The sequence below is a fragment of the Opisthocomus hoazin genome, chromosome 2 (genome assembly GCF_030867145.1).
Source record: "Opisthocomus hoazin isolate bOpiHoa1 chromosome 2, bOpiHoa1.hap1, whole genome shotgun sequence".
In the NCBI taxonomy this organism is placed as follows: domain Eukaryota; kingdom Metazoa; phylum Chordata; class Aves; order Opisthocomiformes; family Opisthocomidae; genus Opisthocomus; species Opisthocomus hoazin.
Window position 1 is genome coordinate 38,086,316 of NC_134415.1, and position 12,361 is coordinate 38,098,676.

Consider the following 12,361-nt stretch of genomic DNA (forward strand, 5'->3'; position numbering starts at 1 on the left):
AATAAATAATACATCACTAGAACAAAGAATCCGTGATGGCAACAGGTTTTAGAGACATCACCTCCTGAGTAAGCATCAGCCAGATGCTGCTCAGTGACGAGTAAGTGTGTTGAGGCAGAGCAGTGATAAACTGCAGCCCTCGGTGGAGAGCTACCATCCAGCATGCTGCCTTCATCGTCTGCTGCGTTTAGGTGAACTCAGACTGCTTGCGGAAGAGCAAAGGGATGGAGAGTGCTGGTCAGAATAGGGCATCATGTTTAACTGCATTACTGAAGCAGGCGTTGTGTTATCTTATAGTTGCATCATGCATTGGTCTTTGTCAAAAACAGACCACTGGACCGTCTGGATTTGAAGTAGATCCCACAGGGCCATACCAGAAATTAGTTTTGTATGCAGTGCATGTGTGTTGCTGAATTGGTTGCTCTAATACCAAAAGGGCTGTTTCCTGAATATCCATCAAAGGTTGCTGGCAGCTGTGGTTCAGACCTTGTTCTCTGACTTCTCCAGTGTGCCAAGTGTTTTGATACTGGAAGGGACTATGTGACCACAAAGTCCAGGCTCCGGCATGTCGCAGGCAGGCCACGGCAGGCTGCCTGCAGAGCCTCTGTTCCCTCATAATGTCTCGGTTGAGGTAAAGCACATAGCTTTTAGGTATAGCTAGCCTCAATTTAAGAAAGGGCTTCGTGTAATAGAAAATCCATTACAACTGCAGAAAAGCCTTCATCACCATCTCTGTTAAAAATCTGTACCTTGTGTCTGCTCTTCATCCGTTCTACTTTCAGTCACTGGGGTTTCTTCTGCTTTTCTGCCCAATGAAAGAGCTGTCTCTGATCAGAAATTATCTACTCATACAGGCACTTACAGACTGTGATGACGTTGCGTCTTAAATTTATCTTACAAATGAAGTTGACCTCTCTACTTTCTTCCTTTGTAGATGATTGTCTGCAGCATGACACATGTACCTGCCTGCTGATTCCTGATTTCTCCAGCATACTTGGGAAATGGTGGTACCAGAACTGCACCCAGTATGTGCGTGTCTGTAGTACTATACCTTTCCTTCCCTCTCTGTGGAATACGTTCATTCCTCCTGTGGTGCATCACAGAGGAGGTTTATTTTCAGCTTGTTCTTGACTGAACACTCTGGTCTAGTAGTCCTTGTTGGGGTCGCTGCCTCGTGAAACACAGTCCAAAGTGCACCCCTCGCATTCAGCTCTGTGTACAGACAGCCTTGCTCTGTGCCGAGTGATGCCTACTCCCAAGCCATGGTCCTTTGTGGAATGGAGTGCCCACATGATGCAGTATCCCATCTTAAATATCCTCATCTCTCTCCCATCCTTTTTGCATTCATTTGCTGAGGAAGCATTTCTATTAACTGAAGCAGCTAGCTGAATTTCACGGACTAAAATACATCAATTTTTAGCTTCACTCTATCAGTCTCCAAGATGGTGATGTTTGTGGTTGTGTTCAAGGCTGACTTCTTGCACAGGTCATTTGGAAAGTGTCAGAAGCAGCCCCCTTGAATACAGAGGCCAAGGTTTCCTGCTAAATTGTCTAGCACTCAAATTCCAGCTGCTGCAAAATCCCGTGCACTCCATGTCTGGGAAGTAGACACCTCCTTTCTTCCAACAAAGTTAGTTTCTCCTCTTCATCCTTTGTCACATCCGCAGTTTCTGCAGAAATCCGGTTTATATCCTGCCCACATCACTTGTGCCTAATGCATTTTAGGGCTGCAGAGATGTGCACCATTGAAAAATGTGCAAATAAGACAGGGTTGAATAGTTTGTGTGGGGGTGTCCCAGCTGGTTCACCCAGTGAAAGCCTTTCGTCTGTTGGTATCACCTAGTCTTCTGGGGAAACAGGCCATTCTCTTCAGTTCTTTTTCCCATATTACCAGGGGGAAATAGGAGGGATAGGAAAGGAAAAGGAAAAGGAAAAAAAGGGAAAAGGAAAGGGAAAAGGAAAAGGAAAGGGGAAAGGAAAAGGAAAACTCAAGGGCTGCTTCCTTTCTTTGTCATGCACTGTAATCAGCATTCATCTGGGCAGGGTGCTATGCTTTCTGCAGGAATTCGTGCTCTGGAGGGGTGTCCTCCGGGGCTGATCTCCTGGTAATTCCAGTCTTGCCTACACTCCTGAGGTCGCCTTTTCCTCGTAACAGCCACAAAAAGGCTGTGGATAAACTGAGACTGAAATTGCTTTATCGTGTGCCGTTTTCTCCAGGTGTATTGGCAAGAGACATGGCAGTAGTCAGCGAGGATGAGGAGGGTTGTTGTCATTGTAATAACTGCATTTGTGACAAAGGATCCATTGGAAGCAGGAAATCCCCACTGCATGCTCAGTAATTTCAGAGATGTGTCATTTAGGCTACAGGGCCGTTTGCACAGGTATCTGTTCTCACAGCAGCACCTCGCACGGGCTGCAGAGAGCGCAGCTCACTTGGCAAGGGGAAGAAGTACTGTGGACCTTGCTGAGATTACATCTTTGGTGTTAAAGCACAAAAACGTGTCTCCAAGACAGAGCCTGCCTTGCAGTGGAAAGACGCTGCCTTCTGTAAATATGTGCATTGTGATTAGAAGTGGATGTGCAATTGCAGTGGAAACTGCTAGAACCAGATGTCGTGACTGAAAGGAGGGAATCCCTCAGCATCCTGAAGAGACTGTCAGCTGCTGCTGCTGCTGTTCCTTGGCACCCCGTGATCCTCCTGTCTCTTGTCACTTAGGTGGCTGCAGCTGCATCAGGATGTGCTTTGCCTTGTTTCATCCTGAGATTTTTCTAGCATCCTGAAGACAGTGGTGTCATCCGAGTGGCGGCACTGAAGAGCTCTTTTCAAAGAGGGTAACTCGATTGTGTCTTTACCAACTCAACAAAAAGCCTGGACTGACTGGGAGTTGTTAGGAGAGTAACTATTAGGGATCTTTGCTCTGCTGATGGACAGAATACCTCAACCAAGAAAGGGGTGCTCTTTGCCAGGTTTTTTTTTTATAAGTTGCCAAGTTCTCTTTTGATTGCCTATTATTTGGTTGGAGGATGCAGTGGTGGTACACCTGTAGAAAGGAAAACCTGATAGTTTGATATTTCAGATTGCTTAACTCATCTAGCTCAACATTAATAAAGAAAAGTTTGTGCAGTCTTGCTCACCACCCAAAGTTTGAAAATTAATTAGTTATGCTATGCCTTAACTTCTGCAAGAGTTAAAAGCTTTCAGTCAGATTAGTGAAATTATGATGTAATTGTGAATAGTTCCATGTAAATTTGTAAAGAGACTGTTAAACATGAAAGGAGCAGTGCTGTGGACAAGAGTATTAGAGATCATGCAGCATTAGTCTGCTAACCCAAAGCGACTGTAATTGATGAAAGTGATTCTGACTTCTTAGCACCCCAAACATCCAGCTCCTCCAGTGTCAGGGGGCAGCTCTTGCAGAACCAGGAAGAAGTGAAGGCAGCCAGCTAGGTAGCTAAATTGTGAAAAGCTTCCCAATGACAGATAGGTTTCTGCATAGGGACGATCTCTCGGTAAGCTCAGGACTGGGTATCACGTTCTAAGAGAGAGAACATTAGGGAGGAAGGTTTGCTTTGAGAAATCAGGGTTTTGCGAGAAGGCGTAAGATGTGCCTTTTGTTGTTGGATTTCTTTCTGTGATTTATGACTTTTTTTATTTTTTTGCTGCTTGTTGATACCCAGTCTACATGGTCAAGGCTTTCTGATCAGAATTATGCTGTCACTCTGCATGACTGACAGTCAAGTCATCTGATCCAGTGTATACTATGGGGACTTCACCCATCAAAATGTGTAACTCTATCGTTCAATTAGTATGAGCCTGTAGTGACTTAATCTTCCCCAGAAGGATTTTTATAGAACTTGTGCAATTATCCTCTTGCAGTCTAATAGCCATCTCTCCAGTCGGCATGGAAGCTCTCTAAGATGTCATGATGCCACCACCCTGAGAAGGGAGCGTAACTGATAATTTTCTGGTTCAACACTTCATCAGAGTTATCTAGAGAATCTTTGCTCTACTTCATCTTTGTCTGCAAGAAAAGGCAATTTGAAATACCAGACGGGTAGTCTCCACAGATAGAATGCCAGTACATTTCACATTGATAGGAAATCAAAAGCATTTTTGTATCTTACCTGTCATGAAGTTCAGAGAAGGGCACTGTTTTGAGAGACCATTTCAGGAATGTTGCGGATTTCCTCCCTCCTCCTCTCTTCTCTTACTCTTGAAAGGAAAGATTATTGGTATTAAAAATCACTTACATAGCCTCTCTGGAAAATGAAAGCAGAAAGGGAAGTCACCAAGCTCAAACACTGTACATCAGCATCAGCAGGTGCCCCTTCAGAAGCGGGATTTTTTTGAGTTCGTGCCAAATGGAGCTTTGTCACTTCTACTGAGGCATCAAGACTCCTGACACAGGATGGGGTGTTCTACGTGCTGGTGTTCACGTGCACCACGCAGTCTCAGTGCATGGGACCTGTCTGGTCCCCCTACCTCTCCTGCCCAGGCCCCTCTGGTCGGTGGCAGGTTCTTGGTAGCAGTATCTGTCAAAGCAGACTCTCTGTGTTAACAAGCGATGGGTTGTGTCACCTGGTGGGTTCCCCAAATGGGTCAGTTTGGGAGGCAATCCCTTTGTCCAGTGCCAAGTCTTTCAAATATCATTAGGCTGCCAGCATTTCCTAGGTTCTTCTGAGTTGTGGCTCACTAGTGGCATGTTTATAAACTTACCTTCTTGTACATGGGTTCATTTTCCTGTCTTGCACACTTAGCAGCCTGTTCAGGAGTTTCTCACTTGGAGCTCACTGGTAGAGCAATGTCACTTTAGCAGCTGTTTTGCTCCAAAGGCAAAAAACTCCTGACCAGGCTGCTAAGTTTCTAAGAGGGACTCTTTTTTGCCCAAAAGGGTAAGTTTCTAGACGTGACACGGATGTCTTCCTTTCAGTGAGATTCTTCCTACAATCAGTGAAGAACATGCAACTACAACAGGGTTTCTCTGAGATTTTTGGCCACCTCATCTCAGGCTGGGTATGCTCCCAGGGTGAGTTAAAAAGCTTTTCAGGACCCTTTTTGCAGCAAAGCTGTAACTCCAAAGCCTGGAATAACTGCAGCCTCAGTGCCTTTTGTTGCATGCAGACTCCGTGCAGGCAAGGAGGAAGCCACCGGAAAGCAGGCTCCCTTCCACTCCTGCTCTGCTGGAGAACTGTACTCGCGCAGCAAAGGGGCAATCAGGTCCCCTGTGGACCAGTGTTAGTAATCACCGTGGAAGAAACTTTTGCTAGGTCAAGGTTGCTGCAGCTTGACTATGGGGCATCAAAGAAACATGCCTGGGCAGGTGCTTCTGCCCACACGCTGTAAATCTGGCAGCATCCCATTGCTGCTGGCTCAACTCGTGCTTTTTTTACCTTGGTTCCTTATGCTTAGGTTTGCACCACATTTGTCACCTTGTCCCCACAGGGTAATGTCCAGCTGACATTCTCCTGGTCACCTGAGCAGTGGCCTTCTAGAAGACTGGTATTTGAGTTGAGAGATGCAGAGTGGCCAGTGCTTACAGCTCTTTCTGCATTAGATATGTGACATTATGTTTCCGAAGTGCCAGCCCACCAAGATTTACACTAGTTCGTCTGGCTAAAGTGTCACTTTCTTTGATTCATGAAAGATGAACATGAAAATGAGCCTTTTTCAGCTCCCTGCAGTGATTTCCAAAATCTCTTGTCGTTTCTCATTTCTTGCATTCAAGTTCATGCAATAGTGATGGAGGCTGTGACATAGTCGGTGGAGATTCCCCTGGTGTTGGTAATGAGGACACCGGTTAGCTAGTGCTGTGCAGGCAGGAGGAGACAAAAATAATGCTGACTTTGTGACGCTGGCTGGGGCGGCTTCCCCAAGCGTTGGTGCTGGCAGGGCAGCTGCAGTCACAACCTGCAACCTGCAGAGATAACCCTGCCTCTGAGCTGTGCTCCCGCTTCTCTCCTGTTTGATTTTGGTGCAGACATAAGGATTTGGGTCTCTCAGCCTCTCCTTGGTGTGCTGCTAAAACAGGGGTTTAGTGCCCTGGTGAGCCTTTCAGCAGGGCAGGGAGGGTGGTGTACCGTGGCCACAGTCCGAATCCTGAAGTCCTCTGGTGTGGACACTGCAGGAGGGCAGGCTAACTCCTGTCGTCCTGTCGCTGTGGGTCCACAGCAGAGCAGAATGGGTGTATGAACCCTGATGAATAGAGTACAAGTGCCCCCAGAGCTGGCCCCAACTAGAGAGCCCTGTGTAGTAGAGACCCCAGGGTGGGTCACCAGAAGCCTTCCACCACAAGTGCTGGAGGCCTGTGTTGAGGAATTGCCCTGCTGTGACTGGGGGAAGTTTTATGGGTGGATGATCACAGCCTTGGCCCATGGCAGAGGAGAAATCGTGATATCGTTAACCGGCTCCTATACATTTCTCTCTCCCTTGCTATTCCAGAGTGATTACTCAAGTGACACCGAAAGTGAAGACAATTTCCTCATGATGCCACCAAGAGATCATCTCGGCCTCACTGTGTTCTCCATGCTCTGCTGCTTCTGGCCATTGGGAATTGCTGCCTTTTACCTGTCTCATGAGGTAATGTTAAACATCTCCTGAGCTTTGCATCCACGGAGTAGCCATCACCCTACACCAACAAGGAAAGTTCACCAAGACCTGAATGTGGGCAAGATGCTCTCCAGGGTGGTGGGAGGTGATTAAACAGGTTAATGTGTTCCCCAGCTTGGCATGTCTCTGTGACACCGGTCGTTGTCTTGTGAGATACTTTGCTGAGGGAGAACTCTACAAGATATTTTAGGTTTTAGCTGACAATGGTCAGGTTCCATGTCAGGTTACACAGTGTCCAGCCAGGGAATTTCTGTGGACATGACTTCTGAGTGGAAAACGCCCTTGCTATATCTCAAACATTTGAATTTCGTATTGGGAAAACTGATGTACTGGTTCCTAAGCTGATCATCTGTAAAAGCAGACCAGGTAATATCCTTCCAGGAGCAGAAAAATAATTGCTGTTCTGTAGAAGTGAATTTGATTTCCAGGAATCATTTCCTTTCACCCTGAAAAAATGCTCAGCCTGTTCTTCTTATCCAATTTTAATATGGGATTTTTTTTTTACCAGAGAATTGACAGTGTTTTGGTTTGTTTCTTTCATGAGAGGGGCTTGCTGGTTTCCAGCCTGTGCCTAAGAATCACCTCATGCCCCATCATTTGTTTCGACAACTATGTCTTTGTAAGTGCCTGCAGAGTAATTATTGAGTTTCCCAGCATGGTAGATAATGTAACGTGACAGAAGAAGAGTCACACTGGAAGTCTCGTCAGTGACTGAAATGAAACATTCAGTTATATTGCTGTCTACTGGTGGTAGCAATGCCTATTGCAAACTACAATCTATACTCCACGGCACCACGATCATTCACCCGCTCGCCTGTCTTTCTAATTTGCCTGCTCTAAACATCTGCCAGCGCTGGGTATTTGTCAAGCCAGAGCAGGCGCTTCAGATCTGAAGAATCCTGGTCTTCAATATTAAAGAAAGAGATACAGCACTACTATTTTTTTGCTTTAAATGAAGTTTCTGTCATTGAACTTGGAAGCCTCTGAGACAATTAAAGTTTGTCCAGTAGAAAATAACAAGTTTTCTTTTTTGAGCGCTATTGATTGCTCAAGTTTGGGTCAAGGCTGATGACAATGACAGCAAAAAGTAAAGCATTGGATGGGAACTGCACATGCTTTACTATCCTGCCGTGTAGTCCTTCAGGCAGAGCTGTTCATCAGCAGTTTCAGTGGCCACATCTGTTCACATACATGGGCTAGGCAGGATTTCTCACCAATGCTGCAGCCAAGGAAGAGTTGAGACTTTATTATTAGCATTGTGTTTGCTCTGTGCTGGGAAAAATAGTGCATTCATTAATTTGCTGCAGTAGCATTCTTTCAGGAGGCCTAGGGATTGCTAGCGAGTTTTATCTAAACAATGAAAGCACAGCACAGTCCAATAAATGCAAAACAAACAACATAATTAAGTACTAAAAAGCAGTAAGGCTGAGAAGCTAAATGTGCTGAGAGCCAGTGTGCGAAGGACAGGGCATCCACATTAGCCCTTAACTGATCCCAGGAGCCAGCATGGATCCATAAGATCCTACTACCTCGATAGGAGCATAAGGAAGGTGGAAAAGGGCACACGAAGACAGCAGAAGATGATGATATTGTGCTGAAGGATTTAGGTCCTGGAAAATGGAAACTTGGGTGTTGGTTTGGTTTAGCATAACGATGGCGAACTGCTGAATGTGGCTGCCTAAAGCTAGGAGCTGTCAGAAAGAAAGGTCAGGCAGGTGCTTTGCTTTTATTAGGTTGAGAGGCAGGAAATTAATCTTTGTTAACTGACCCCTTGGATTCACCAAGGCAAGCTGTGGCTAAATCCAGCTGGAGGAAGGGCTGTGTTTCTGAGGAATTCTGACTTCTAGTTTTTGTTTTTGCATTGGAAGTAAAAATTTTTTCTTCTCTCCCCACTAAAAAACGATAATAATAATTCCACCCCTGCATGCTCCTTTCCCCCCATCTCTCCTCTTAGGTCCCTCCAACAGCTGAATCAGCTGACAACTCCTTTCCCAAATCTCTCGTAGAAAGACATTTAAGTCCCTGCTTGTCCTAGTTCTGCACAGGCACGCCAGTCTGTCCACTCCCCGAGTTCCCAGGCAGATACCTCCACTGCCTGCCTTCCCCTCCAGCAGGTCCATCACAGCCCTGAGAAACCACCAGCTTGCACTGAACCTGGCACTTCTGCAAAACCCCATGGCCAACACAATGGCATTTTGCAGTGGACAAATGAAGCTCAAATTAAGGTCAAAACCTTCTATGGCTGAGAACTGGCTAAAGTATCTGGTATAAACCACCAAAATCCTGCAAGTAGCTAAGCTAACACCAACAGTGGTATCGACTCATACTTTGGAGCCTGAACCATTCAGACTTGTGTTTTATATGTGAGGTAGTAAAACATTATGTCCTATTAGCAAGTAATTTCTGTTTATATAGGGCTTTTAACTTAAACTCCTGAATAACATTTGAGATCTCTTGTTAATACAAAAGGGTAGTCTAACCTTCCCCATCCTTTATCAAAAGTCAGAGCTAGAACTAAAGATCAAAACTTGGCACGTGCATTCGAATCTTTTTTTGCAGTTGCTCTTGAACATTTCGTGTTTTCAATAGTCTCCTGGGTAGCCTAAAAACGGCCAGTCTGGGAAAAAATTGTAACACGTAGTAACTTCAAAGGTGGTGGATGGATTCATTGTGCCAGAATTTAGCACTTGCGGTGAACTTTTTTTAAAACTCTGGTCTCCTTTAGGTGTGCAGTGCATTTATGGATGAAGGCCTGGTTTGTAGAAGATGTATTTGCAGTGCAGCTCGGTCCAAAGGGACAGGTGCTCTCAGGTTATTCCTGCAGCACCTGGCAGTACATTTGCACTGTATATGTCTATGTCATGGTGCAAAAGAACTATAAAAGGATCAATGTTGTGAGGTTTCAGAAGTGCTCTTTACCAATAGAAGGATTATTTTTCCCTGTGTTCCATAAAAGCAGCGTGTTTCCTTGCAGGGACTGTTTTTGCTCTGTGTGGGTCTTAGTTTTTCCACCAATGCTCTTGCCGATGTGCTGCTGACTTAGGGCTTCTTGGAGGCCATCTGTATCGAACAATGCAGCTGTCTGCCTGTGTGGTAGAAATGAAAATGTGCATCAGGTTTAGCTGAGCCAGCAGGGAGGAACAGTGAATTCAGAAATGCGCTCTATGAAACCGAAAGCAGTTCCTTTCCACTGGGATATCCGATTTTCACGAGTAGGGGATTGCCTGGTGATCTTCCTATCCCAAGCAACGCTGAGAGTCACTGCTTTTCACCTTCCCTCAGTAAAACAGAGAGCCTGAGGCCATCACTGTGTTATATGCTTGCTCATTTACTTGCTTCTGTTTTGATCTGTGTTTTCCCTCCCACAAGAGAATTACACCCACTGCTTGTGGCTGCCCAGTCCTGCCCTGTCTGTCAGCTACCAGTAAATCGCTGTCAGGACTGGGACATTTTATTCCCCCATGTGTCCCATCTTCCATCATGCTTGCTTGTCCAGACCGTGAGATTGGGCTGTGACTTCCATTGCCTCACAGGCACAAGGTGTCCTGCTGGTCACACTGGCATCATGCAGAGCGGTATCCAGGTCCCTGTCTCACCTCAGCTGTCACAGCTGAGCTATGGGGGCTTTGCGTGCGTGAGCTGTTCGGGTGACTTGTCCAGAAGCCACTGCTTTAGAGTGACCTCTCAGGAGGGATAACATCTCTGAGTACTCTGATTTTTAACAGTAGACAGTGTTCATTGGCTAATTTGCACTTTTTTAGAAACAGGGCATATGAGTTCTTATGCTTGCAATTTTTTTTTGATTAGCTGCTTTCCTAACAGCTTATAGCAGAGTCTGAAGGGCTCAATTAGAGGGGTTTTCGTGCAGTTTCCAGGGAGGCCTTTGCAAGAGGAAAATGTAAATATTGTATGCCTTTCACTATAAAACTCTCCTCCACAAACAGTGTTTGATCAAAAAAACTCATAGTGTTTATTTTTTCATAAATCTCCACCCTCTGGAGTCGTGCAGGTATGTCAGTTTTCATTTTTACAGAAGTTTTTAGTTTTGTAGATTGTAGGCAACTCTGAAGCTTCATAAGGCAGAGAAAGAAGTTTAAAAGAAATCTTTTTGTTTTGTCAAGTTTACCGTTAAACTTATCAGACAATTTGTCGGGACCTGTCGGGATTTCTGCTTGGTGGGGGTTAATAATCCTGCAAGGTGTTGTTGTCTGAATCCTCTTTTTCTCCCTGCATTTATTTTTAGGAAAGAGAGCAATACCATGGCATACATTTCTATCCTTCCTGTAAAAAGAAATTCATTATCAGAGACCTAAATCTGTGCTGGTGTGAGTGAGCTGTACTTTGTACCTGCTCTCTTGTGGGACGCGGGTGTTCACATGGAGCACTTCACACCTGGTAAGTCCCCACCAAAGTGTCCAAGAGATGCCAGCTGGGCCAGACAGAAACAAGAGTATGCAGCACACCTCTGTCCAGCTTCCATGCAACCTCCATGGAGCTGTGTCAGGCTGGCATAGACATACACCTGAAAAATCCCACTGGACACTTCTCGGCATGCTTAGGTGCCCACATAGCCTCCAAACCCACTTTCCTCTCTGGCAGCGTGTGAGACCTGCCAGGCAGCAGACTGCAACCCAAGCACACGAGAGCAATCGCTTCCCATCTGCTGTGCTTGCTCCGCGCCGTAATTACCTCCCTCCCACAATGATCGAGGGATGCGCGGCTCTGTAATTATTTCTCCAGCCCATGGATTGCTTGAGTGGGCACAGCTCCAAATACCGTCGCTTGGATTATCTTTAAAGAAAAGTAGGGACTGTGCACTGGGTAAAAGGATTTTCTCCAGTTTTCATACAGACTTGAGGCATATGTGATCAGGCAAAGGAGTAGCTTGGCTTTCTTCATGAGAACTTCTGAACCATTTGGTTACTTTCTGTCCAGTTTTCAGGGATGGAGGCTTTGAAAAAACTGTATTTTGGCACGTTTCAGTGGTCACTGGGGTAAAGAGAGAGGTAATGTTTGCATCCCCACAGGAAGGGAGAAGGCAGTGTGAACTTAACCTTTATCAGAGAGCACAGATTAGGTGCTCGGCACACGTGACTGTATTTCACCTTCTTTGCTTTTCTGCATCAGATTTTGACACCTAGACACTGCTGAAAAGGACAGAGAAATAACAGCCAGGTGTTATCTGTTGTTTATTCGTTAGAAATGTTGCTCATAGTCCCCATCTCAATTGGGAAAACTGTGAGATAGAACAGCGGTGTGACATGCCACACTCCACCAAACTGGCTAGTGGTGCTGGTAAGACCTTTCCATGCTCTGCCAGCCCACTCTGGTTTTTTTTTCCTCTCTTCCCCACTTTTCTCCATTAGAAAACAGAATATAATAGATTATAAAGAAGTTGACATCCACAGCCAAGAGTGTGTGTTTGTGTTGGTGGTGCTGCATCCCCGTGTATCTGACACTAAAAGGCAGAGGCAAAAACAAAAACTGGGAGTATTTTTCTTTACTTGTTATATGTGCAGTAACAGGCCAAGCTGTATACTTGCAGGACATGCTGGTCAGCACTGCTGAAGCAATGCTAGCAAAGCAGACAGCAGGCTTTTGCGTTTTCAAGAGAGGTTGTTGGTTTTTCAGCACTGCATCATTTCTTGGACAAAGTAGTGCTTGTGCAAAACAGCTGACTGTCAAAAGAAGATGATCTTTAACTTCCTTTAACCTCCTTAAATAGAACATGAAGTGTCCTTCTTTTGGTGTCTT

The 12,361-nt window shown here is 45.4% G+C and overlaps 1 protein-coding gene across 5 annotated transcripts in view; it reads left to right on the forward strand.

Annotated features, from left to right (window-relative positions):
• Positions 1-12,361, forward strand: part of SYNDIG1 (synapse differentiation inducing 1) — a 78,959-nt gene that overhangs the window by 21,665 nt on the left and 44,933 nt on the right. For all 5 annotated transcript variants that reach the window (XR_012763096.1, XM_075413247.1, XM_075413246.1 and 2 more), the window contains one exon: positions 6,440-6,577. Coding sequence is in view for 4 of the 5 variants with exons in the window: in XM_075413247.1 (XP_075269362.1) it covers positions 6,440-6,577 (138 nt within the window). In the remaining variant the exon portion in view is untranslated. The remainder of the gene's footprint in view (positions 1-6,439; positions 6,578-12,361) is intronic.